General features: G+C 42.2%; 2 protein-coding genes across 3 annotated transcripts in view; one reads left to right on the top strand and one right to left on the bottom strand.

The window, feature by feature from the left end:
- PYGL (glycogen phosphorylase L) overlaps nt 1-16,125 on the top strand; it is a 49,135-nt gene extending 33,010 nt beyond the window's left edge. For both annotated transcript variants that reach the window (XM_083349967.1, XM_083349968.1), the window contains exons 16-21: nt 3,991-4,049; nt 4,921-5,062; nt 11,080-11,287; nt 12,229-12,363; nt 13,157-13,223; nt 14,854-16,125. In XM_083349967.1, coding sequence (XP_083206093.1) covers nt 3,991-4,049; nt 4,921-5,062; nt 11,080-11,287; nt 12,229-12,363; nt 13,157-13,223; nt 14,854-15,054 — 812 coding nt within the window. In that variant the 3' untranslated portion in view covers nt 15,055-16,125. The remainder of the gene's footprint in view (nt 1-3,990; nt 4,050-4,920; nt 5,063-11,079; nt 11,288-12,228; nt 12,364-13,156; nt 13,224-14,853) is intronic.
- The window catches only part of ABHD12B (abhydrolase domain containing 12B), a 35,858-nt gene continuing 24,395 nt past the window's right edge, over nt 15,939-27,401 (bottom strand). Inside the window, exons 6-13 of the mRNA XM_083349982.1 lie at nt 26,326-26,371; nt 26,122-26,251; nt 25,395-25,432; nt 23,584-23,666; nt 19,862-19,944; nt 18,368-18,446; nt 17,297-17,421; nt 15,939-16,061 (exon numbers count right to left, since the gene is read on the bottom strand). Of these exons, the coding sequence (XP_083206108.1) occupies nt 16,037-16,061; nt 17,297-17,421; nt 18,368-18,446; nt 19,862-19,944; nt 23,584-23,666; nt 25,395-25,432; nt 26,122-26,251; nt 26,326-26,371 (609 nt within the window). The 3' untranslated portion in view covers nt 15,939-16,036. The remainder of the gene's footprint in view (nt 16,062-17,296; nt 17,422-18,367; nt 18,447-19,861; nt 19,945-23,583; nt 23,667-25,394; nt 25,433-26,121; nt 26,252-26,325; nt 26,372-27,401) is intronic.

Raw genomic sequence — 27,401 nt, 5'->3', positions numbered from 1 at the left:
AATAGGCTTATTCACCAACAATTGGATATCGTGGCAATACAAGAAGTCCATATAAAGGAACAACAAAAATATTTGTTAGTACAACCAAGAATAGGGAACCTATTCGTTTCCTTAGACCGACACAAGAAAAAGAGAGGAGTGGCACTATATGTAAACCCAAAATTGACTGCAAAACTAATTTATAACGATAAAGAGGGTAGAATACTGATAGTCGAGGTTATAATAAATCACAGGAAGGTCATGATGGTAGAGATATATGCCCCAAACCATAACCAAGAACAATTTTTCAAAACACTTCACAATAAGATATGTAGCATTGATTATGAGGAGATTTGTTTAATAGGAGATTTTAATGCTATCCTAGATATAAATTTGGATTATATGGGAAAGACGCTTAGGAAAAAGAAGAGAAGAACTCTACCGAGATCTTTTCTTAACTTGGCTGAGGAACTAAATATCCAAGATGTCTGGAGGGAAAGAAATCGTAAGGCTAGACAATATACATATTACTCCAACCGACATAACTCATGGTCTAGAATAGACATGGTGTGGATGACGAAAGAAATTAGTTCAGAAATAGATGAGGTACATATAGCGACAGGTACTTGGGCAGATCACAATCCTATTAAACTTATCTGGAAAGGTTCCAAAAAAATATCCAGATGGACGCTTCAAAGAGCAATTTTAAAAGAAGACGAATTCAAATCTAAGATGGAGAGAGAACTAAGTTTTTTCTTTAAGGAAAATAAAGCTATAGACACCTCAGTACAAAACAATTGGGATACAGCTAAGGCTGTGATGAGAGGGGTAGCGAGGGCATATATGGTATATAAAAATAAGGGGAAAAGACAACAACGGGAAAGATTAGAAGAGGAATATAAGAGCTTAGAAGTTACACTCCAACAAGATCCACAAAAAGAGAATATCAAGCAATCTATGGATCTGATTAAACACAAACTTAACATTCTAGACAAAGAGAAATTGGCACAACAATTGAGAAACACGAAACAAAATTTTTTTGAAAATGCAAATAAACCGGGCCGGTGGCTCGCATACAAATTGGGAAAACAAAAGGGGAAAAACTGGATTCACGAACTACGAGATGAGGAAGGGAGAATATTCCACCAGGAGGAAAAAAAAAAAATTATAGCCCAGGAATTTTATGAACGTTTATATAAAGAAGATAGCCAGGCAAGTGTGGAGAAAATGGAGGAATATTTTCAAAGAGCCAAACTACCTAAGGTCACAGAAGATACCAGAAATATGTTAAACGAGGAAATTCGACTATCTGAGGTGATAAAAGCTATTAATGCACAAAAGAATAATAAAGCATCGGGACCCGACGGTCTTCCATCAGAGATTTATAAAGAATTACAAAATATCCTAGCTCAACCCCTAGTGGAGGTATTTAACGCAGTATTAGAAGGCGCAAGGACGCCTAAATCTTGGCTAGAGGCAAACATAACCCTTATTCCGAAAGATAACACAGACCATACATTAATCCAAAATTACAGACCCATATCACTTCTTAACTCGGACTACAAGATATTTACATCAATTATAGCGGAACGATTGAAACGATTTCTGAATGATTTCATACACGCAGATCAAAATGGTTTTCTCGCTAAGAGACACACTAAGCACAACATTAGAATAATATTAGATACATTGGAGTACTATGAATTACATAGCGAACAACAGATGGCATTACTTTTCTTAGACGCCCAAAAGGCATTTGACAATGTTAAATGGTCTTTTTTGTGCCAACAGCTTAGCTTTATGAATATGGGTGAAAAATTTATAAATATAATTAGGGCAATTTATGACAATCAGGAAGCAAAAATAATTATTAATGGGGAAGCATCTAGCAAGTTTCAAATTCAAAAGGGAACACGGCAAGGCTGCCCCTTATCACCGTTGCTGTTTATATTGACTCTTGAAGTATTAACGAGAACTATAAGAAATGACCCAAAGATAAAAGGATTAACCATTAAAAAGGAAACCTTTAAATTGCAAGCTTTCGCGGACGATCTAGTTTTTATTATGGAGGATCCATGTCAGACGGGACCAAAGCTATTGGAAGAATTATCTAAATATGGTGAGGTTGCCGGACTGCGAATAAATAGAAATAAGACCAAGATGATTGTTAAAAATATGACCAATAAACAAAAAGGTAATCTGGCCGAAATCACGGATATAGAAATAGTCAAGAAAATAAAATATTTAGGGATTAACATTACGGCTAGATGCACTTCACTCAAAAAGGATAATTATGATAGTGTAGTGAATCAAATAAAAGGTGACCTGGAAAGATGGGGAAACCTAAAACTCTCATTATTGGGAAGAATCGCTGTCATTAAGATGAATATTCTGCCTAAAATCCTGTTTCTGTTTCAGAATATCCCAATTCAACTCGACTCTAAATTTTTTTGAAATTTGGATAAATTATCACTAAATTTTATTTGGCAGGGGAAAAAACCAAGAATTAAATTGAAATATTTACAAGACACGAAGGAAAATGGGGGTTTTGGATTGCCAGACTGGGAATTATATTACCACGCCGCGGCCCTGAGCTGGATTAGAGAATGGGTAATCTTGAGAAATAGAAGACTATTAACTTTAGAGGGTCACGATTTGCAATATGGCTGGCATGCTTTCCTATGGACGGAGAAACAAGGTCTTTTCTCGCATTTTCAAAGACACCGGATCAGGCAAGCGCTACTCAATACTTGGAAAAAAATTAGATCTCACAATTACACCAAAATACCGGTCTGGCTATCCACCCTTGAAGCGATAGTTTACCCAAATCTGTTTGATTTGGGTAACATAATCTCATACAAGGATATTCTGAATGAGGAGGGGGAATTGAAACTTAGGAATGAACTAGAATTACAAGGTATAAAACTCGATTGGTGGGCCTACTTACAAATCCAATCGAGATTTAGGAAGGATAAAAATGAATGGGGGATATATACCTCTGAAACAGCATTGGACAAAATATTATTGGGACCGGACTCTAAACAAATAAGGAATTTTTATAAATTACTTTTGGGATATAAGCTGTTTGAAGAGCAAGTGAAAGACCCCATGTTGATCTGGGCTAACAATTTAGGACATAACATCGACCTAGATACTTGGCAAACAATTTGGGATAGGAATAAAAGGATAACACTGGCCTCATCATATAAAGAAAATTTATTTAAAATGTTTTACCGATGGCATCTCCCCCCAGCCCGCTTAGCAAAAATGTACACAACAGTATCTCCCAAATGTTGGAAGTGTTCTGAAGAGATAGGCACATACTTCCACACGTGGTGGTCTTGCAGTAAAACACAAAAATTTTGGAGAATGATTTGGATTTGGCTGAAAGAAATATTGAAACAAGATCTGGAGTTTAGTCCAGAACTTTTCTTGTTGGGAATCACGAAAGAGAAATATCCTAAAGATGTGCTATACTTAACGATCCATATTATCACAGCAGCTAGAATATCATTTGCGCAAAAATGGAAAAAGAATGAGATCCCAGGACAAAAAGAGGTTATTAGGAAAATTTGGGATTGCGCTGAAATGGACAGATTAACTTTGGAATTAAAGAATAAAGATCAATCAGACTATTATAGAATTTGGAACAAATTGTATCTTTGGATGGATAAAAAGAAAGGTCTCTATTAGGTTTTACAGACTAGCTCACTGTTTTAAATATTGTGGTATTTCACCGATTTGTAATCTAAGTGTATTTAAGTGTATTTTTGATGTACATATATACATGTATATATATATATATTTAAACATTGTAGACAAAAAGGTTTGTCAGCTCGCTGGTACTGTGTCCAATGTTTTTAAATAATAAATTTAATAAAAAAAAAAAAAAAAAAAAAAGAAAGCAACTCCAGGGAAGTAAAGAGAGATGAGGGGTGGAAGAGGCAAGGAAGATTACTTTATGCCTGGACAGAAATCAAGCTTGGGGTCTCTTGTCTTTCTCCTTTGCAGGCATTAAACGGGATCCAACAAAGCCCTTTGTGCCCAGGACTGTGATAATAGGTGGAAAAGTGAGTGATGAATTTGAGGTTTAAGATTCATCTTTTGGGTGTTCTGCAAAGCAAATTGTAACATTGCTGGAAATGTCATTTTCTGCCTCTATCCTGAACTCTCATTACTAATCCATGTTTAATTATGCAAATAGGTAGTATTAAGGGAGTCTGTCTTGTTTTCTCACTAGCTTAAATGTTTGTGCGTGTGTGCATGCGCGTGCATGTGCATGCGTTTATGTACATATATAGAGTCTAAAGTAGATATGGATGAATCTTATTAAAAAGTAGATTATCCAGGCACCTTTAGAGTTATGCCTTTTAGCTTGCTTCTTATGGAAATGTTTGCCATTGCCTTCTAAGATTTTTTTTAAAAATCCTAATCGAGCCTACAGCCCTGAAATTTCCTGATATTTTCTTATTGAACTCCTAACTAGATTCACATCCATTTAACATTTAAAGGGCAGTGAAGATGGCAAGAATCTCTGTCTCTCTCTCTGTCTCTCTCTCTCTCACTCTCAGTGAAAGTTATTCCCCCTTAAATGTATGCAGCTTTTAATATCCCATTTTCCCCTGCCCTCCACCATGAAAAATCCCATGCATTTTAGCTCACTTTTTCCAAATGGTGCTTTCTAGATGCATTGGAGTTATGCAACTGTCCAAATTCTTTCAGGCTGTTTGGGAATTCTGGGTGTAGTCCCATTTCTTTTGAAAGCATAGCAGATTGTGTAAGGCTGCTCTAACAGTTTCTTAGATGCTGGTCAGGACATGCTAGCTTGATTATGTTGGTTTTCTGCAGCTTCTGCAGATTTTATTCAGTTGGGAGTGGAATTCAAAGTCATGACCATCATAATCTCAACTCCTTACTGCTGCATTGCTTTCTTTCTTCTAGGCTGCTCCTGGGTATCATATGGCTAAAATGATAATAAAGCTGATCACTTCTGTAGGCCATGCAGTAAACAATGATCCTGGGGTTGGAAGCAAGCTGAAGGTCATCTTTCTGGAGAATTACAGAGTCTCACTGGCTGAAAAAGGTAATACAATCCATCTTGAGATAGCAGGCTGTGAAATGTAGAAAAGAGAGCAGTTTGATGACCAGTAGCCATGCTGTGCCTAAAGAACTAATGAATAGACCAGTTTCAGATTTGATTCCAAAAGCGGCTTCAGAGCATTGAATATAGGACCCATCTGCAGCTTTTTCAAGCATCTTTAACATTTCCTATGAATGTGTGGCTGCCATGCAATCTAGGAATAATGCAGCTGCTTTAAAGAGTTTTGGAGAAATGCTCCTTTTATGCCGCTGTGAACTCTAGAATAGCTCTTTGGAAATGAATCTGTAGTGCTTCACAGCACAATACCATCTACACAAAAAAGTAATCAGCACACTGAAAAGTACCAAGGTTTTCAGAATTGAGGTGGTGAGGGGAGACAATATATTTAATGAGCTCAGAATGTAGAGAATAGAATGGAATGTTCAGTTGGACTCTTTAAAGTCCTTGAACAAAGAATTAAACGGTGCTGTTGTGGTATTCATCCAATGATGGATTAGGAAGTGTCCTGGATGCGTAGGTTTTGAATTTGAATGACTCCTGGGATTTTATACATCCTGTATATATACTCTATTTAATATAAACAACAAGAACAACAAGAAGAACAAATATTTCCTAACTCTTACACTGAACCTCCTCCAGATCACAACATTCATGGGAGCAGGTTTTTGGAAACATAAAGTCCCACCTCGAAGCAATTCAAAGTGTTTCCAGACATGGCTTTCCAGACACAGTAGTGTCTTTCAAGACCAGATCATTCCCAGAACACCTTAAATCATTTGCGGTTTATAGTTTATAGTTTATAGTTTATAGTTTATTTGATTTATATACCGCCCTTCTCCTTGGTGGGACTCAGGGCGGTTCACAGGGCATACATAAGAAACACTATACAAAAATTAAAAAGAATTAAATCCATGCCCAATTAAAAACAGAAGTACAGATTAAAAACAATTAAAAGCCCATAATCCCCCATCAGGCCAGACCAGCTAATTCGAACAGATGGGTCTTCAGGCCCCGACGGAAAGTTCGAAGGTCTGGTGCCATCCGGAGCTCCACCGGCAATTGATTCCATAAAGCCGGAGCCCCCACAGAGAAGGCCCTCCCCCTGGGGGCCACCAGTCGACATTCCCTGACTGGCGGCACCCTGAGGAGGCCCTCTCTGTGGGAACGCACAGGGCGGAGGGGAGTCGATGCCGGCAGCAGGTGGTCCCTGAGGTAACCCGGACCCATGCCATGTAGGGCCTTAAAGATCGTAACCAACACCTTGAACCTCACCCGAAAGACAACTGGTAACCAATGCAGCTCGCGGAGCAAAGGTGTAACATGGGAGTACCGGGAAACTCCCAAGACAACTCTCGCGGCCGCATTCTGTACCAGTTGGAGCCTCCGAGTGGTCTTCAAGGGAAGCCCCATGTAGAGAGCATTACAGTAGTCAAGGCGAGAGGTCACGAGCGCATGAGTGACTGTACACAGGGCATCCCGGTTCAGATAGGGCCGCAACTGGCGCACCAGGCGAACCTGGGCGAAAGCCCCCCTAGTCACGGCCACTATATGCTCTTCCAAAGTAAGCCGTGAATCTAGAAGGACTCCCAAGTTGCGAGCCCTATCCACGGGGGGTAAGAGCTCACCCCCCATAGAAAGAGATGGAACATTTGGAATGTCCCGGGATGCCGGAATGCACAGCCACTCAGTCTTGTCGGGGTTGAGCTGAAGTCTGTTCCTCCCCATCCAGACCCGAACCGCCTCCAGGCAACGGGACATCACGGCGAGGGCATCACTGGGGTGGTTTGGGGTCGAAAAGAAAAGTTGGGTATCATCGGCATACTGATGATACCCAACTCCAAAACCACGAATGATCTCACCCAGCGGTTTCATATAGATGTTGAACAGGAGAGGCGAGAGAACCGACCCCTGAGGAACTCCACAAACGAGAGACCTAGGGGCCGATCTCTGCCCCCCTGCCAACACCGACTCCGAGCGTCCCAGGAGATAGGAGGAGAACCACTGAAGAACTGTGCCTCCCACTCCCAATCCCCTGAGACGCCGCAGCAAGATACCATGGTCGATGGTATCGAAAGCCGCTGAGAGGTCTAATAGGACTAGGACAGAGGAATGTCCCCTATCCCGCGCCCTCCAGAGATCATTCACCAGAGCGACCAATGCCGTCTCCGTGCTGTACCCGGGCCTGAAACCCGATTGGTAGGGGTCCAGATAATCCGCTTCATCCAGGACCAGAGGGAGCTGATGCGCCACCACACTCTCAACAACCTTCGCAAGAAAGCGAAGGTTGGAGACTGGACGAAAGTTGTTCAAAACGGCTGGGTCCAGGGCAGGCTTCTTGAGGAGAGGTCTCACCACCGCCTCCTTCAAGACGGTGGGGAAATAACCCTCACTCAAAGAAGCAGATATAACCGCCTGGAGCCAGCCTCGTGTCCTCTCCCTAGCTGCATAAACCAGCCAGGAAGGGCACGGGTCCAACAAACATGTGGAGGAGCTCAGCCTCCCCATAATCCTGTCCACTTCATCAGGGGTCACAGAATCAAACTCTTCCCAGATAACATTGACAAGACCGCCCGTGTCCTGATCGCCTGACTCTGCCCAGCTGGAGTCCAAACCGGTCCGAATCCGAGCGATTTTATCCGACAGATGATGACTAAATTCCTCGGCACGACCTTGCAAGGGATCCTCCCTCACCTCCTGATTGAGAAGTGAGCGAGTCACCCTAAACAAGGCGGCCGGGCGATTATCTGCGGACGCGATGAGGGTGGAGAAGTAATTACACCTCGCCACCCTCATCGCTGCGAGATAAGACCTAATATAGGTTCTTAACCGCAACCGGTCGGGTTCGGATCGGCTAGACCTCCAGCAGCTCTCTAGGCCCCGTTTCCGGCGCTTCATCTCCCGGAGCTCCGCGGAAAACCATGGAGCTCGCTGGGATCTGCGCCGGGTCAGGGGCCGCAAGGGTACAACCCGGTCAAGTGCCTCAGTGGCTGCCCTTCCCCAGGCTTCCACTAAGGCATCAGCCGAGCTGTGAGCAGTGGAGGCAGGTGGGGACCCCAGCGCCGCTTGGAATCTATCAGGATCCATTAAGCGTCTGGGGCGGTACCATCTAATTGGCTCCGTACCCCCACGGCGGGGGGTGGCAAAGCGGAAGACCAGCCGCAGGAGATGATGATCGGTCCATGACAGGGGCATAATAAATGGAGAGCCCCCACCTAGATCATCCAACCACCGTCTAGATAAAAAAATCAGGTCAAGGGTGTGGCCTCCCTCATGAGTTGGCTCTGAAATTACTTGCGTCAGGTCCATGGCCGCCATGGAAGCCATGAACTCCCGAGCTAGCTCAGATGAACCTCCCAGGGATGGTAGATTGAAGTCTCCCAAAACTATAAGTTTGGGAAACTCAACCACCAAACCCGAGAGGATATCGAGCAGCTCGGGCAGGGCTGCCGCTGTGAGACTAGGCGAAATGTACACCAGCAGCAAGCCCAACTGCGCCCCAGGACCAAATCTCATGAAGAGAGACTCACACCCGACTATCTGAGAAACGGTGGCCTCCCGCGGACATAAGGTCTCCCTAATGGTAACCGCCACTCCCCCACCCCTACCTTGAGCTCGTGGCCGGTGTAGCACCCGGAAACCTGGTGGGCAGAGGTCAACCAAAGGGACCCCACCCTCTGGGCCCAACCAAGTCTCCGTGATGCAAGCCAGGTCCGCATGCTCACCCTCAACTAAATCCCTAACGAGGGGAGCTTTATTAACCACGGACCTGGCATTCAGGTACACCAGCCGGAGCTCAGGAGGCTGCACATCCCCGCTCCCGGGACCTCGGGGAAGAACCAGAGGGTCGGAGCACCTCACCGCTTGAAGACAGCGGAGATGGCCCTCCCGGTAACGATATGGCCCCCTGTCTATCCGCCTGCTGCCTTTCCCCGTCGTGGGAATTGGTAGACCCACGACCCGCTCAAGAGCCCCAGATGTAACCACAACCCGCTCCCCCCGAACGCCGTCAGACCCAGGCCTGGCCTGCAACAAAGTTGTTTGGCTACCCCCCACCGCCAGACAACCACTACCCCCCACCCCCCTCCCCAACCCCCTAAAAAATTTAGCTAAAAAATTAACCAGGGGCCTCTTATTAGGTTTATATCGAGAGCCCCTGGCCTTTCCCGGCCATCTCTCAGGGTCCCAACAATTGGGCCCCTCATCGAGATTAGGGAAAGAAAAGAAGGCGGGACGCACCCAGGAGAGGGGGGCACCCCTGAGGGCGAGCAAGTCCGTGTCGGAATATTGATGCATCCAGTCAGCAAGTCCAGAGAGGGCAGTCCAATGATTGAAACCAACAGGAGGATCAAAGGAAAGGAGTGGGACATTTGGGCCATCCACCAACCACTGCCACTTGATTGGATGCTCCCAGAGGCATACCACAACCCGTCCTCACACAACGGGACGCGAGTCTGCCTCCGGGGATGGTCCAAAATGCCCACCCTGGGTGGGGCAGCACCCACAGAGCTCCCACCTCTATGGGGCTGCCGATGTAAAACAGGCCACTCTCCCACTGTGGCCTGTACCCAGGTCCGTCCCAGTCCAAAGGGGAAAGAAGGAGGCAAATGGAAAGTTAATAAATAAGATAATAAATAAGTGAATAAATAAGTTGGCAGTCCGTTGTATCGCCATCGTTGTCACAAAAGTCGTTGCTGCTGCCATCATCTCAAGCAGCCAAAAACCAACGGATCGCTGTCGCCATGGTCGTCCTCTCCACCGCCCAAAGCAGCCCGAGGACGCCGCCGCCATCGCCACTTCCATCGTCAGCAATAACTCAGAACCCGCACAAAGGGCAGCCCTATCAGTAAAATAACAAGCAGCTGTCTTCTCCGCCGCCAAACGGCCCGAAGACGCCGCAGCCGCCAACAAACGGCACAAGCAGGTCCAACAATAAAATGTCTCCACCGCCGCCGCCGCCATTGCCACTGCTGCTGCTGCCGCCGCCGCCAGAATAATCTGCGAGCTTCTCATACAGGCTCTCCTCCCCTCTCACGGAAGCGCCGATCAGCTGGGGCTCTGAAGACGCCGCGAGCTCCATGGACGCCGAGAACGCCGCCGAAAACGGCCGAAAGTCGTCCGAAGCAGCAGCGCCGACCCGACAGCCCAGGACAGATGTAAACGCCCCCGCTGCCGACCGCAGCCTCCTAGGAGAGGTCCGGAGACACCAGGGCAGCAGGGACCGGCTAGCCGAAAAAGCCGAACCCAGCAGCGCCGCGGGAGACAAACAGGCGAGGGAAAAGCGACGCGCAGATGGAACAGGCCAACAGCCGAACTGCCTCCTCATTTGCCTCGTAATTCATTTCGTGGATCAAAATCCACATCCCCTACTCAGCGGGCCCAAAAAGACCCCCTGAGGGACTCCAAAAGGACGCCCCCATAGCCGGAGCTCACGGAGCTCAGCCTGACACGTCCGCCATCTTCAAAAAACTTTTATTTGTCCTGTTAAAATTAAGGTTGTTAAGTTCTGATGGTCATAAAGGTTTATAGGATTTACTTCCAGAATCTTCTAGACCCCTTCAGTTAGTTGAAGGAGAGCAAAATACTCTGGCTTTATCTCTTTTACTTGTATTACATAATTATTCGTAATAGCAATTTGTCTTCTTTTTTTACTATTTCATAACAAAGGTCTCAATTAGGCCCCATAAATGAGATTTTAAGGGGGATACAAATAGACAAGCCTACCTAGTTGTTAAATCTGGCATTGAAATGTAACATTTTTTCAAGATGCTGAATAATAACCTCTTATGAACAGAAACATCTCTGCTTCCTTAGATTTTTTTTCCAAACTAATGGGCAGGAGCCTGTTACCCACCACTAGAAATTTTGTCTTTTTGCTGGGCTTAGTTCAAAAAGTGCACAAATCAGTAACAGGGAGTCAGCCTTGCTACATTGCCAACCAGTTGCAATGCAAACGAGAGGAAAAGGAATGCCCAGATACTAAGATAATATTTTCTTGGCAGTGATCCCTGCTGCAGATTTATCAGAGCAGATTTCGACAGCTGGCACTGAAGCCTCAGGCACTGGCAACATGAAATTCATGCTCAATGGGGCTCTGACCATCGGGACCATGGATGGTGCCAATGTAGAAATGGCAGAAGAAGCTGGAGAAGAGAATCTTTTCATTTTTGGCATGAGAGTGCCAGATGTGGCCGAGTTGGACCAGAGAGGGTAAGACTGGTTAGCAACTCAACTGGGGCACAAGTGGGTGTAGGAAAAATCCTCAATTGTCTGAAGTGAAATTCACTTCCAAAACTTGAATGGAGGAGGAAGGGACAGAGTAGAATAATGGTGTTTGTGTGACCTCACATTTTAATGGCATAAGATTTAGCACTATTGAGTGCTATGAATTTATATTTCTGGGGTGAAAAAATGTATGGGGCTCTATTCATACCTTATTAAGGCACCTAGGCCTGGAGATAGGATGTTCTCTTAAACTTCCCACTTCCTACAGTCATTTTTTTTTGTCTGTGTGCTAATGTCATATTAAAAAGGGGGAATGGGTGGAATCAGCCAAAATGCTGAAATAGATATTGAGTTATATTTTTCATGGATTAATTACTTTGAATGAAAAACATCTGAGCATGTCAAATAATAAACCCTCGTTCTGTGGATCCCATCTGTTATGGAACTACATTTGGCGGGTCTCAAGAGGCGGGCCTTTTCTGCCCTAGTGCCCACCTTGTAGAATCTTCTCTTCCTGGAAGTGAGGTTAGCTCCATCCCTGTTAACGTTCTGCTAGTCCTTCAAGAACTGGTTGTCATCTGCTTGGGGATCACAGGGGAGCTGTGAGAGCTTGTGATGGCTCCCTTACCGTGATTAACATTATCTTCTCCTATTCTTTTCCTTTTAATATATTTTTAGAAATGAATGTTTTTATATATGTATTGTTTTAATTAAGTGTTGTATGCCATCCAATGTTGCTTTTTTGCGAGATGGGCAGCCATACAAATTTGATCAATCAATACCATAAATAAAACATCTTTTGGATTCAGTGCCATTGTGCATGTCACCTCCACTCTCTGGACACCTTTCCTGGTTTGCTCTCAAGGTGAATATTCTGTGGCACCTGTTGCTCATCTAACAGTGATGGCTCCACCTTCTTCCACCAGGTACCATGCTCAGGAATATTATGACAAGCTTCCTGAATTGAAGCAAGCTATAGATCAGATCAAAAGCGGTTTCTTTTCACCACAACAACCTGACCTGTTCAAAGATTTGGTCAACATGTTGTTCCACCATGACCGGTGAGTAAAGATGCCTCACAGATTTGTTTTTTAAATGACCATATGTCCCCTTATCACTTGTCAGACAAACATTTGAGTCCTATTAAGGTCAGTTAACATTAAGGTCAATTTTCTTTGGTCTATTATGTAATTTAAAAGCACCAAGAAACTTAAATCCATTATGAAGTTTTTCCCTTAAATCATTTTGTCATGCCAATGAAATTCAGGGTTGAGTTGTAGAGTGGTGGTATATGCATACAATCACAGTTTTAATGTTTGGGATCACCGATTGTTAAAAAAAAAATGTGTTACTCCCCACCCAAGTGGAGACTTGACAAAGGATTTTTGCAGTATCCTCTATTCTTGGACAAGGTTTTGGACTATATTAAGATTAAATGTCCTTATGGGCCAGTAAACCAATTCTAAATTTTGGGAACATACTTTTGGCTTGCCTACAGATTAAATGATATGGAGGTTATTTGTTATCATAGAGTACCCAATTATCAGAAACAGACTGGTGTGGTTGTTCCCCACTATTCTCCCGTGCCTTCATGGATGCTTATTACAAGATATGTTAAAATTTATTGTTCTGGACCCTTCTGGAATACAGTATTTCTATTCTGATTTAACAATTCTATGTATGGTCTGGCAGTTTCCCAGAATCTAACCCTCTGAACAAGAATTAATTTGTGGTGTTCTAAAGACAGTGTTTTCGGAATAATGAATTCAAGACTAATCAATGGTCTAAATCTAGAAATCTAAAACTCAGATTGCCTTTAAAACATTTCACACGTTTTGGTTTTCTTTTGGGTAGGTTTAAAGTGTTTGCAGACTATGAAGCTTATGTCAAGTGCCAAGACAGTGTCAGTCAACTCTACATGGTAAGCTGGGTGTGGAGAAATTTCTGTGTAGGACACAAACTAATGACCTGTTACTAATTTGTGTCCAAATCTAGAACGTTTACAATGTTTACTGTATAAGCATCTGAATGAATAATCAAAGTGCAAATCTCCAGTGTTCTGTCCTGTGTGTGTCTCTGACTGGACAAATTAACTACCTTATCTACAAATCTCCAGTGTTCTGTCTTGTGTGTGTGTGTCTGACCGAACAAATTAACTACCTTATCTACAATGAATTTCTACAACACACATACCCAGTTAAATTAACCATGTTTACTGGACCAAATTTTCTGAGTTTGCATGACATACTGGACTAACCACTAACTGAAATTGATGGATTAACAAAAACTAGAGTAAAAGTTATTTGTGTATCATGCCAAGCTACTCAGAACTTTTTTTTCCCAATCCATCTGCTTAGCAAGTTTGCTGGATGTGATCAATTTTATTCACTACAGTGACTAAATTTGTTTGCTTTTAAGTCTTTCTATAACTCAAATTGTATTGCTCTATAATTAGCGACCAGGATTCTACAAGTGAACAAATAACTAAAATAACTAAGCAGCTTTTACAGCCCAGAGTGCTGTAAAGTGCTATGAGGCAGTATATAAGCCTAAAATGCTATTGCTACTTTAAAATAGAACAGCATAAAATTATAGCTACGTCATTAAGATGATCAGAGTACGTCTAATTTTAAAGACAGTAGGACACTATATAGTACATTCAAGGAAATGAAAGCATTACTGATCTGATAAAAATTAACTATGCATAAAATAAACCAATTGTTTGGGTACTTCACTAGATAGGAATTATAAAATGGGCCCTTAAGTCTTTTTAGGAAGGTGCAGTATAACAAGACGTGTGGAATGTAGTCCAGAGTTGCAGGAGGAAAGGGCTGTTTTCCCAGGGAACAGAGAGACCGCATAGCTTGAAATCTTTAGTATGAAAGGTGGATACCGCCCCTCCCCCATCAGCAGTGCACAGGGTGTATCCTCATACAGATGTCATTGAGCCTTTGCACTAATTTAACCTTTTTCCATCCAAAATTAATAATTGGCCATATTTTTATGCATTCTTGAAGGACAGCAAAAATGGGGTGGGCTTACCGACAGGCTGTTATTTGCCCATTCCTAATCTAACATGTATTGCTTGTTAGGAGTTTGAGGTGAATTATAGTGTGTGTATATATAGGGACGCGGTGTGTTAGGACGCTGAGCTTGTCAATCAGAAGGTCGGCAGTTTGGCGGGTCGAATCCCAAGTGCCGCGTAACAGAGTGAGCGCCTGTTACTCGTCCCAGCTTCTGCCAACCCTAGCAGTTCGAAAGCACATAAAAATGCAAGTAGAAGAATAGGGACCACTCCGGTGGGAAGGTAACAGCGTTCCGTGCGCCTTTGGTGTCTAGTCATGCCGGCCACATTCACCACGGAGATGTCCTCGGACAAGCGCTGGCTCTTCGGCTTTGAAACGGAGATGAGCACCGGCCCCTAGAATCGGAAACGACTAGCACACATGTGTGGGGGAACCTTTACCTTTTTTACTATAGTGTTTCATGCAGGGCTGGGCCATGTTTGATTGTCATGCGAGAGCCAAGTTCACATAAGCTCTTTCTTACAGAACACCAAAGAATGGACCAAACTGGTCATCAGGAACATTGCAGCCTCTGGGAAGTTTTCCAGTGACAGGACCATCAAAGAATACGCCCGTGATATCTGGAATGTGGAACCTTCTGACCTCAAGATCCCACCACCCAATGTACCTCGCGATGTTGCTGATGAGATGCTGGCCAATGACTCAGCTGAAAAGTTGCGTGTGTGAATCCGAGCAGTCCTGCAAGGCTTAACTCCACATGTATAATGCACAGTACACCCTACACTGGGGAAAGCATGCATAGATTTAACAAGTAATGGTAATAAAGTGGCCTCTTTTCTTCTGCTTACAAGCACTGAGCGCAGTTGGAGTATCTTATGCATTGTCTACATTTATCTGTTCTCTCCCTTCCCTTCTTTGGGAACTCTGTAAATTGTTCCAAATTTTTTTGCTCTGATTCATTCTATTTCACCTGATGGCTCCTAAGTGTGCCGGACCATTTCTCTGTCATGTTAGCCAATATGATCTTTGGCCATGCTAGACAGTAGTCCCAGCACAACTAGAGAGTACTAGCTTGAAGTAGGCCACCCTACTTCAGTTCAAAGGCCACATTTTACTAATTTATAGTAGATGTTATAAAAAATGCCATTAGTGAGACCAAATATTCTATTTTGCTCAGTCGTGTTTTAAAGAAAATGAAAGGGGTTGTCCAAGATGTATATTCATGAAACGAACTATTAGCAGAAAAAATACATTTTAAGAAAGGACAGCGTTAACACAGAATTTGTACTTTTTTGTATAGAATCTGGATTACATGTTCTTCTTTCAAGGGGTGAGCATGTGCTCCTACTTAGCAATGATAGTTATTTGAAGTATTCTGAATACCTTGTGCTTTTCAGCAGGTATTAATGACAGCATTGGACCTTTAAGGAAAATATGCTGAGACAAAAAAGATGTTCTGCTGAAATAAGGCTTATAGCACCCAAGATGAGGTGCATTTATATAAAAAGAAGAAATCTTTGCTAGACTCAAAAGCTCCTGTATTTTTGCCCAGTAATGTTCTGTAATGTACACCTGCAAATTTCACCTGATAAAATAAACTGAAATCCACTTTTTTTATCTTCCAACTGTTCATTATTTTAATATCCGTGGCAAGAACAGATGTCTCCTTGATGTTGCTGTTAAGTCACTGTCTACTTGATTGCTGATCCTACGTAATGCTCTTGAGGAAGTCTCTGTTATGGAAAACACAGAAAGAATTTATGTTCTTTGGATTTGGTGCTATATAAAATCAATCTCCTGCTCAAATTGTCTGATTCACTTGGCCAGGTTTGGGTAGGATATTTTATGCAGAAAAATTATGAAATTATGTACAAATTGTGGCAGCAGAAACTTTACACATGCATCCTTCAACACAATATCCTGCCTTTCTGCAGATAGGGAACTTAAGGCAGCTAGAAGGTAAGAATGAAATATTAAGCAATTAGAAACCATAAAAAAAACAGTAATATATCTGAATATCATCTTTTAAGCCCTGGTGATGCAGTGGTTAAAGTGCAGTATTGAGGGCAAACTCTGCCCACAGCTTGGAATTCAATCCTGAAGGGGCTCAAGGTTGACTTCTGAGATTAGTAAAATGAGTGCCCAGATTGTACTCTACAGATTGTAGATTGCTTCTACACTGTAAAGTAGAGAATGCCATACGTAAAGCATTATAGGCCGGTATATAAGTTTAAGTGCTATTGCTATTGCTTTTTAAACAGGGGCTAGAAAAATAAATAGCCCACTGACCACTCAGTGGTAGTCATCTGAACTTTTCCATTCATTGAAATTCATCATCCCCAACCCCTTCACAGCAGTACAGTATGTAGCAATAACAACTGGCCAGTTTGAGCCTGCATGGGACAGAAGTATTGCATGATAAATTTTCAGCCACTGCTGCTGGAACCCCTTTCCAAAATGACATCTCTCTTGAAATCTCAGAAGCACAAACAAATCGACTTGATTAAGCTACTCTTAACTGGGTAAGAAGAAAATGTACATTTTGCCATTAAAAATGGATTTTCTGTACTATGGCCTAGGCCAGGGGTAGGCAACCTTGGCTCTTTTATGACTCGTGGACTTCAACACCCAACTGGCTCAGGGAGTTGGAAGTCCACGAGTCATAAAAGAGCCAAGGTTGCCTACCCCTGGCCTAGTGTATATAAAAAACGTGAAATTTATATAACATGAAGCCATAATGTGGTTGCTTGGATTTTCACGTAATATATTCCATGAATTCTGTCCTTTGGGTTTATTCAATAAACCCTGGTAAGCAAATCATGGCTTAATACAAATACAATCACACGTGTAGTGTATTGGGTTGGCCTGTATTCTGTGTCCTCTATTTCAAGCCACAGAAGCATCAAAAGAGAAAACTTATTTTCACAGAAGTCTTAACAGTAGCATAAACCTGGCTCAGTGTGCTTACTTGAGAATGGAAGCGACCTCAGGATGAGAGGAGATGTGGTCGTGCCCCAAACCCATGGAAGGCGGGAAGGAAAGAAACTTGACATTGTCTTTCTTCTCAGAGGCACTGCGTGTGATCTCAAAGAGCTGTGCGTGTAGAAAAAGGGAAGTCAGAATGAATCTCCAGATGGACTGTACTGCTGAACAACTGTTTTTTTCCCCCCGTTAAGAATGGAATTAAATATAGGTTGTCCTTGACTTATGACCTCAATTGATGCTAAAATTTCTGTTGCTAAGCAAAGATGGTGAATTTTGCCCCATTTTATAACCTTTCTTGCCACGGTTGTTTCAGGTGAATCACTGCAGTTGTTAAGTTAGTAACACAGTTGTTAAGTAAATCTGGCTTCCCCATTGACTTTGCTTGTCAGAAAGTTGCAAAAGGTGATCACGGGACTCCGTGATGCTGCAACCGTCATAAATACATGCCAACTGGCAACCCTCCAAATTATGATCACGTCACTGTGGGGATGTTACAACAGTCATAAGTGTAAGATATGGTCATTAAGTCACTTTTTTCAGTGCCACTGTAACTTTGAATGGTCACTAAGCGAATGTTTGTAAGTCAAAGACTACCTGTACGATTTGGGCTCCACCAGTTCCCAAGCTCCCACCCTTGGCCAAGTTGCTGGGAGCTACTAGTTGTGGTGGTTTACTAGGCTCTGCAAGTCCCCAACGTGATAACTCTACCCTCTCACACCTTTCATGACAATTACACAGCATCACTCAGAGAACAAAAGTGAGTACTGAAATTACAGCTGCTACCTACAAAGAAAATGGGTCATCCACTTTTGTTCGAGGCTGGGAGAAGGGTTCACAAGATTATCCCACCTTAAAATAAAACTATATTGATGATGCATGTTGCAAAAATACAATTCACAATTAGCAGTAAAACAAGACCTGTTAATATATGCAGTGACTTTCCAGTTGTGTAGCTTATTTCTACAGAAAGAGTGATCTCTACATTTTTTTGTATATTATCTCTTTATATGTACACTTTTAAAAGTGTAATTCACTGCAGTTACTGTTCAGTTACCTTTCTTCCATGTTGTACAGGTATAATCTTGTCATCTTCTGAATGCAAGATCAAAATAGGACTAGATAACACTTTGACACTATGGACAAGAAAAACAACATTTTAGCTCAATTCAGCTATTTTTGGATATCTTCATCCTGCTTTTCAATCAAACATTGTCTTCCAAGTAGTTGAGTAACATTTCTAACCATTAATGAAACCTTAAGTGATTGTGGGCTTTCATCCTTTGATTCCTGGCAAAGTATCCCATGAAGTCATAGGACTACTTAGCTCTTCCACTCCAAAGATGGAGAGAGATCCACCTTTATAAGATCTAATAAAGGAGAATATTTGTAGCTCAGGGTCCTTGGTGCTCTCTGACGTTGGTTGTTTTTCCTGCAGACATTTCATTACTCAAACTAAGTAACATCATCAGTGCTACCAGTTTCCTAAGTTGAGTAATGAAACGTCTGCAAGGAAACAACCAAACTCAAGAGAGCACCAAAGACTTCTCACCCTTGTAGGAGATCTTAACTTAGGAAAAGACTTCAGTAATCTTTAAAAAAATTTAAAAGTCACTCATTTTTCTTTCTACAATAGTACAACATATTTGTAGTTGTGCCTTCAGTAACCCGTTACTCTGAATTTCCCATCTTTCCTGAATACTTTTCCCTTCCCAGACAGTGGATTTCAAATCACTGGTCAAGCTTATCTCCCATCTGAATTCATCAAAAGCTATCTGACTCTTCTCTATTCTTCCTCTCCTGAATATCACAAATGTTGTACATCAGGTAAACAGGACCAGCAGGCAAATTTATTTATTTATTTATTTATTTATTATTGGGACTTATATGCCACCCTATCTCCCGAAGGACTCAGGGCGGCTAACAACAATAACATACAATAAATACAGAAGTTAAGATAAAATTAAAATTAAAGGCCTCTGTACAATAAATTAAAATTAAAATAAATTAAAAAATAGTGTTAAAAAATTAAAAACATAATTAAAATCCCTGTCAGTCCAGGTCAGCCAGGAGGAAAAGGAGTGTTTTGAGGCCGCGGCGAAAGGACTGGAGATCTGGGGCCATCCGAAGCTCATGGGGAAGCTGGTTCCACAGGGCTGGCGCTCCCACAGAGAAGGCCCTCCCCCTGGGGGTCGCCAGCGGACATTGTCTAGCCATGCCTTCAGATGCTACCTTATTCAACCAAGAGTGTCTGCAGGATCTTGTTGCTTTTGTCATACTGATGAAAGCACTGAGGTGGCATCATATCACAACATGTCCCTCTTTTGGACAAGTGTGTAATATCTCTGCATGCATAGAGAAGGGGCAGGGCTGGCATAGGAACACTTGTCAATCCGTCCCTCCGTGCAAATGCCACTGGATCTACCATTTTGAAAGAAGCAAACCAAGCCTATCATTTGATTGCAACATAAAGTCAATTCTCAGAATAATAAAGGGCAACTTATTCTAGAACCTGATATCATAATTTGGGACTGTGTAACTCTGAACTCACTTTTCATCATTCAGAAAGAACATGTCAGCTCGGGCCATGGTGTCCAAAATGAAATATTCAAAGCCAGGAAACTTGTGGTAGATCTGGTAAAAGAAAACAAAAAAAAGATATTTTCCATTCCTGAAAACTCCTTTGTCAATAAGAAATATCTTGATTTAGTTATTTATTTACAATGATTATGAGCCACTTCAGTGAAACTGACTCTGAGCAGCATGCAATTCCCATCTTCACAGATTCAGATGAAAAGCAAAATTAAACATATAATTGAACAAAAAAAATGAAAGTACCAGAGCGATCCAATCTAGAAGTAAGGAGAATTTTTTTGACAGTGAGAACAATTAATTAATGGAATGGTATAGGGTTTCCTGCCTTAGGCATGGGGTTGGACTAGAAGACCTCTGAGGTCCCTTCCACCCCTAGGATTTTTTGTTGTATATGGGCATATCAAAGCATTCACATAACTACTTGAATTACTGCATTCTGGAGTAGCTATATCTTCCCAATGCTCTTCAATTGCAAACCCATGTAGAGTGCATTCCAACAAGAGGTGATTAAGACATAAGTTTTAATCTCCCACTCCAAGGGACATTGTAACAGGAACAGAAGGTGGAGGTATGTGAAAGGCTTCTTGGCCAATGCTGCCACCTGCTCAAACAGCAGCTGTGAGTACAGGAGGACCCTCAAATTATGGTCCAGGTCTATGTAAGGAATGCAAAGAACTAAAGATGGAATCTCTCCAGATTGAAATGGTTTATGAATGCAGAGCCATTCTACTGTATCCTGATAAAATTAAGCCTCCACTTGTTCTTCCTCAACCAGACCCTAACAACCTCCCGTACATCAACACTTGGCTGATCTGAGAAGTAAAGAAATAAGGTTGATATCATGTCAGTAGATGACCTCATTCAGCTCAAGCAACACTGGAATAGTCTGATTCCCCCATGCCAGTTTTGCCAGAGATCAACTACCAAGTGTGATCAATGTGGTCTCTATGCCAAAACCAGATCTGAAACCTGATTGAAATAGGTCTGTACAGGTGAAACTCAAAAAATTAGAATATCGTGCAAAAGTTCATTTATTTCAGTAATGCAACTTAAAAGGGGAAACTAATATATGAGATAGACTCATTACATGCAAAGCAAGATAGTTCAAGCCATGATTTGTCATAATTGTGATGATTATGGCTTACAGCTCATAAAAACCCCAAATCCACAATCTCAGAAAATTAGAATATTGTGAAAAGGTGCAATATTCTAGGCTTATCAGCTAATTAAGCCATAACACCTGCAAAGGGTTCCTGAGCCTTTAAATGGTCTCTCAGTCTGGTTCAGTAGGAATCATAATCATGGGGAAGACTGCTGACCTGACAGTTGTGCAGAAAACCATCATTGACACCCTCCATAAGGAGGGAAAGCCTCAAAAGGTAATTGCAAAAGTTGGATGTTCCCAAAGTGCTGTATCAAAGCACATTAATAGAAAGTTATGTGGAAGGAAAAAGTGTGGAACAAAAAGGTGCACAAGCAGCAGGGATGACCGCAGCCTGGAGAGGATTGTCAGGAAAAGGCCATTCAAAAGTGTTGGGGACTTTCACAAGGAGTGGACTGAGGCTGGAGTCAGTGCATCAAGAGCCACCACACACAGACGGATCCTGGACATGGCCTTCAAATGTCGTATTCCTCTTGTCAAGCCGCTCCTGAACAACAAACGTCAGAAGCGTCTTACCTGGGCTAAAGACAAACAGACCTGGTCTGTTGCTCAGTGGTCCAAAGTCCTCTTTTCTGATGAGAGCAACTTTTGCATCTCATTTGGAAACCAAGGACCCAGAGTCTGGAGGAAGAATGGAGAGGCACACACTGCAAGATGCTTGAAGTCCAGTGTGAAGTTTCCACAGTCTGTGTTGATCTGGGGAGCCATGTCATCTGCTGGTGTTGGTCCACTGTGCTTCGTTAAGTCCAGGGTCAATGCAGCCGTCTACCAGGAGATTTTGGAGCACTTCGTGCTTCTTTCCACAGACGAGCTTTACGGGGATGCTGACTTCATTTTCCAGCAGGACTTGGCACCTGCCCACACTGCCCAAAGCACCAAAACCTGGTTCAATGGCCGTGGGATTACTGTGCTTGATTGGCCAGCAAACTCGCCTGACCTGAACCCCATAGAGAATCTATGGGGCATTGCCAAGAGAAAGATGAGAGACATGAGACCGAACAATGCAGAAGAGCTGAAGGCCGCTATTGAAGCATCCTGGTCTTCCATAACACCTCAGCAATGCCACAGGCTGATAGCTTCCATGCCACGCCGTATTGAGGCAATAATTGCTGCAAAAGGGGCCCAAACCAAGTACTGAATACATATGCATGCTTATACTTTTCAGAGGTCTGATATTGTTCTATGTACACTCCTTGTTTTATTGATTGCATGTAATATTCTAATTTTCTGAGATTGTGGATTTGGGGTTTTCATGAGCTGTAAGCCATAATCATCACAATTATGACAAATCACGGCGTGAACTATCTTGCTTTGCATGTAATGAGTCTATCTCATATATTAGTTTCCCCTTTTAAGTTGCATTACTGAAATAAATGAACTTTTGCACGATATTCTAATTTTTCGAGTTTCACCTGTATAACCTGTTTCGTCCAGGGCTCTCTGCAGCTGCAACCCCCACTGTTTTCTCAACAATTTTCCCCAAAAAGAAAAGGTAGGAGGCTGATAATAATCTGCACTGAGCAATGGTTTCTTGAGGACAAGATTCAAGGTGCTGGTGATGACCTATAAAGCCCTGAATGGCTTGGGTCCGCGATATCTGAGGGAACACCTGCTGCCAGCATCAAGCTCCCTTCGTCCAGTGCACTCCCACAGGGAGGGTCTTCTCAGGGTGCTGCCGGTAAAAGACTGTCGGCGGATAACACCCAGGGGAAGGGCCTTCTCTGTGGGTGCGCCTGCCCTCTGGAACCAGCTGCCCGTGGAGCTCAGGACTGCCCCCGACCTTTGCACATTTCTCTGGGACCTGAAGACCTGGCTCTTTGAGCTCTCCGGCCCAGGCTGAGAATTTTTAACTGGGTTTTTTTTAATTTTAGGGATAATTTGATCTTTTTTAATTTGTTTTTAACTTTTGTACTGGTTGTTTTAAATACCCTGTAAACCGCCCTGAGTCCTTCGGGAAAGGGCGGTATATAAATCTAATAAAATAAAATAAAAAAATAAAATAAGATGCAGCCTTCCCTCACTCAAGGATATGCTGTTATCACATATATGCTGAAAACCTGGTACCTATTTTGTTCTTAATAATAAAAGTAAGACTATTAACAGAGAAATATATATTATTCTTCCTGTCAGGAATCCTTTTTCTTTTGCTAATTGTGTTTCATACAATATGGAAGATCCTTGGAACATAAATGTGACCTTCTAATAGCTGCTGAACTACAATTCCCAGCATTCTTCATTGCTATACAGTCTACGGCAGGTCAGAGTTTTTGTTCAGCAATATCTGAAATGACTCAGTTCCTTTTCCTTCTTCTAGTTGTGTTCTGATATCTGTTTTCTCTTCTGCATGAACACATAAATCCAGATTGCATAACACATAAATCCAGTCCCCTAGGTGGACCCAACTGCAGGAGTTCTCACAGTTCAAGTGAGCCAGGCACATATTTTCACCACAGCTTGGCATGCTGCTACATAAAGAATGTATATATGGAACTAAAAATAAGAGTGCCAAGACTTACTGTTACTATTGGGATGGTGGCAGCTGCATCCCGGATGGAGGTATAAGCAGCCTCCAGGATGATTGCATCCACTAAGATACCTTCTAGAGGGAAAAAAGAGGATTATATCAGGAAAACAAAAACCAGTGGAGAGAAACCAAAGAGGAGCAGGTTGTTTTCTGAGACTAAGGCCCTCATCCTGAAAAACAATTGCGAGAACCAGAGAAACAAGACACACTGGTGTAGCAGAGACAAAAGTACATCAAAGCCTCAAGGCTAAATATACAATCCACAATTCCCAACATCAGTTTAAAGAAGCAGGATTAAGGGAGAAGGCCAATTAATCATCCAACACAATCCTATCAGGAGCTGAGTTTTATTACAAGCTATTTTCTTCTTACCCACAGTTTTCTTGAAAAATTAAATTAAATTTAAGTTCTAGGACAATTATTTGAGATAAGGTAAAGATAAATGTTCCCCTGCACATGCGTGCTAGTCATTTCCAACTCTAGGGGCTGGTGCTCATCTCCGTTTCAAAGCCGAAGAGCCAGCACTTGTCTGAGGACATCTCCGTGGTCATGTGGCCGGCATGACTAGACGCCAAAGGTGCACGGAATGCTGTTACCTTCCCACCGTAGTGGTCCCTATTTTTCTACTTGCATTTTTACGTGCTTTCGAACTGCTAGGTTGGCAGAAGCTGGGACAAGTAACAGGCGCTCACTCTGCTACGCAGCAATCGGGATTCGACCCGCCAAACTGCCGATCTTCTGATCGACAAGCTCAGTGTCCTAACCCACTGAGCCATCGCATCCCTTAGACATATATTACAGGGTTTTTTTTAAAAAAAATTCTCCTTTATATTGGCAAAAAAGGTGTCCTTGGGATACAGTAAAAAGTGTCAAGAGTCCTTGGGCTTATAAGGCTATTAAAGAGTCAGTTTGAGCTAGTGATTAAGTGACGAAGTTAGAAACCAAGAGACCGTGAGTTCTAGTTCTGCCTTAACCATCAAAGCCAGTTGTTGACCTTGGGCCAGTCACTTTTTCTCAGATCTACTCACTTCACAGGGTTATTGTTTATGGGGAAAACAGAAGGTGGAAGGTGTATTAGATATGTTCGCGGCCTTGACATTTGTAAAAATAAAAAAGTCAGGATTCAAGTAAATAAGTTGCATTCCCCTGCAATAGACTCATTCCCAAGCCAATTTTGCAGAGGAAATTTTTTTGAGATTGGCCCCGTTAAGCACCTGGGATTTACCATGATGCACTTGGAGGGGAGGTATAGGTTACCTACAATTATGTAGGTAACCTATACCATTTTGACTTAGCTGAGAGAGACTGGAGAAGAAGCTACAAGGAACTGGAAAGTGAACATTAAAGTAGGAAAGAATATTATATTTTACAGATTCTTAACAGCTTTCTGACAACTCAATCATAACAGATGGATAGCAGAGGATAATTTCTAGATCAGTGTTTTTCAAACTTGTCAACTTTAAGAAGTGTGGACTTCAATTCCCAGAATTCTCCAGCCAGCTACTGCATGCCTATCAGGGTCAGTGTTCCAGATGTCTAATATTTAATATGTTCCTCCTTCCCTCTGCATCTACTTTTATTACCAGTTTTTACCACATTTCCAATATGCTCTTTGTGTAAACCACTGTTTTTCAAACTTGATGTGGACTTCAACTCCCAGAAGTTGAAGGGAGTTGGTCCATACATCTGAAAGTTGACAAGTTTGAAAACTGTTCTAGGTCACACAGACTATGCAAAAACAGACAGAATCTTCCACAACAATTCAATGAGAAATGTTACTTTCTCCATTCATATAATAGTTACCTTGTTCTTTCAGCTTTCTGGCAGTATTAGTAGCAATTCTACAAGGAAAGAAGAAATTGTGAGGATACAAAAAGTCTTAACCTATCTATTCTGAAGTAAGTCTCATCTATGTTGTTTGTTTTGGCATAAATTAGGGAAGAGTTACTGCCTTAAGCTACATCATAAACCACTGGTTCTCAACCTGGGGTCTGCAGACCCTGGGGGGCCACAATGTCATCAGAGGGGGTCTGCAAAGGCTTGAATAAATGTTATGATTTAAATGCTGAGTTAAGGCTTGGTGGTCCATGGCCACAAAAGGTATTTAAAGGGGTTCTGTGGTGAAGAAAAGGTTGAGAACTACTGGCCTAACAATTACGAACTTCTTTCATGACTGCCACAAATGCCCCTTCTCAAACCCATTGAAAGCTTCTGAAATCTGTGGTCTTAGTACATTTTAGCTAATTAAGCATTTTAGACTTCAAAAAGATTAATTTTATTTTAAAATACTACTGAGGTCGAAGTTCAGCAGGTTTTCTACTGCTGATCCATCGCTTATATATTCCTTTCAAGTCTTCTTGACTTTGATAATGTTATAGTGCCTTTGTTTGTAAAAAAATAAATAAAAATAAGAATTTATAAAGAACATGCACTCACACACACCAATGTCCAAAATATAGTCATCAATTTTCAAGCTATCAGATCAAAAGAAACATTTTCTCTTGCTCTGAAGGTCAAAATAACAACCTACCCAGTGCCCAGCGAGTGTCCCCAGAAGATGATCATGCTATTTCCACTCCGTGCTTTTACCCAGTTGTAAAGGAAGAGAACATCTGTTGTAAAGCCTTTTTCACTAGGTTTACCAGTAGAGTCGGCATAGCCTTGGAGAAATCATCAGGCAAATTAGACAGAAATATACTGAACACCTAGAAATCAACTTTGCATTGAAACGTACCTCTGTAGTCTACAGTCAAGACATGGAAGCCACCATCACTCATTGCCTGCGTTAAAAGTTAGAGAAATTTGAAACAGAAATAACTTTCTAAAAGGGAGAAAGTCATTTCACAAAACCCTACCACTAGGACACGTCAACCTTCAAGGCAATCAGACTAGGAAGCCAGTGTCATGTAGGCCAGTACTAGTTTTTTGATAAAGTTATACAAATAATCCTCAACTTATGACCACAAATGAGCCCAAAATTTCTCTTGCTAAACAACAGTTTTGCCCCATTTTACTACCTTTCTTGCCACATTTCTTAAGCTATTCACTGCGGTCGTTAAGTAACACAGCTGTAAATTGAATCTGGCTTCCCTATTAACTTTGCTGGTCAGAAGGTTGCAAATGTGATCACATGACCCCGGGACACTGCAACTGTCATAAATAGGAAAAGTTGCCAAGCACCCAAATTTTGATCACATGACCATGGGGATGCTGCCATGGTGGCTAAGTGTAAAAAACTGTCATAAAATACTTTTTTGGTACCATTGTAACTTCACTAAATGAACTGTTGCAAGTCAAGGATTACCTGTAGCAACAGAATCTTGAAGCACAGAATGTGCTTCCCCCCTCCCTCCCTTTATCTTTATGAAAAGGAGGAAGAGTCTTCCCAAAGACATTTACTCAGGTTACATTCCAACCCACTTGTGTACCTTTGATCTAACCACTACCTATTGTCATCTATACATAATTCAGTTGGGTTGGGCTAGGTAGGATTGGAATTATCCACCCTGCTATTTAGAAGAAAGCCTGTGGTTTACAACTGTGTGTACTATATAAACCAGCGGTCCCCAACCTTTGAAGTAGTGAGCTGAGGATAGGATGAAGGCAATGAGAATATGCCATACAAAAATAGTTACCAGGACATAGTTGTGCTGGGGTTTAAGGCAACACAAGGATGAGCCCCATGTAAGCTACAGTCTATAAACCACTTTTAAAAGATTTGCATCAGTAGCCATATCATAGCTGGACAATCCAGACATCTGTTGGGTTCTTAGTATTCTCTGCTGATGTTGTTTTCCTGCAGATGTTAGC

The sequence above is a fragment of the Vipera ursinii genome (genome assembly GCF_947247035.1).
Source record: "Vipera ursinii genome assembly, chromosome: 1".
Classification (NCBI taxonomy): domain Eukaryota; kingdom Metazoa; phylum Chordata; class Lepidosauria; order Squamata; family Viperidae; genus Vipera; species Vipera ursinii.
Note: the sequence above shows the minus strand (reverse complement) of the source record. Positions and strands in the feature narration are given on the sequence as shown.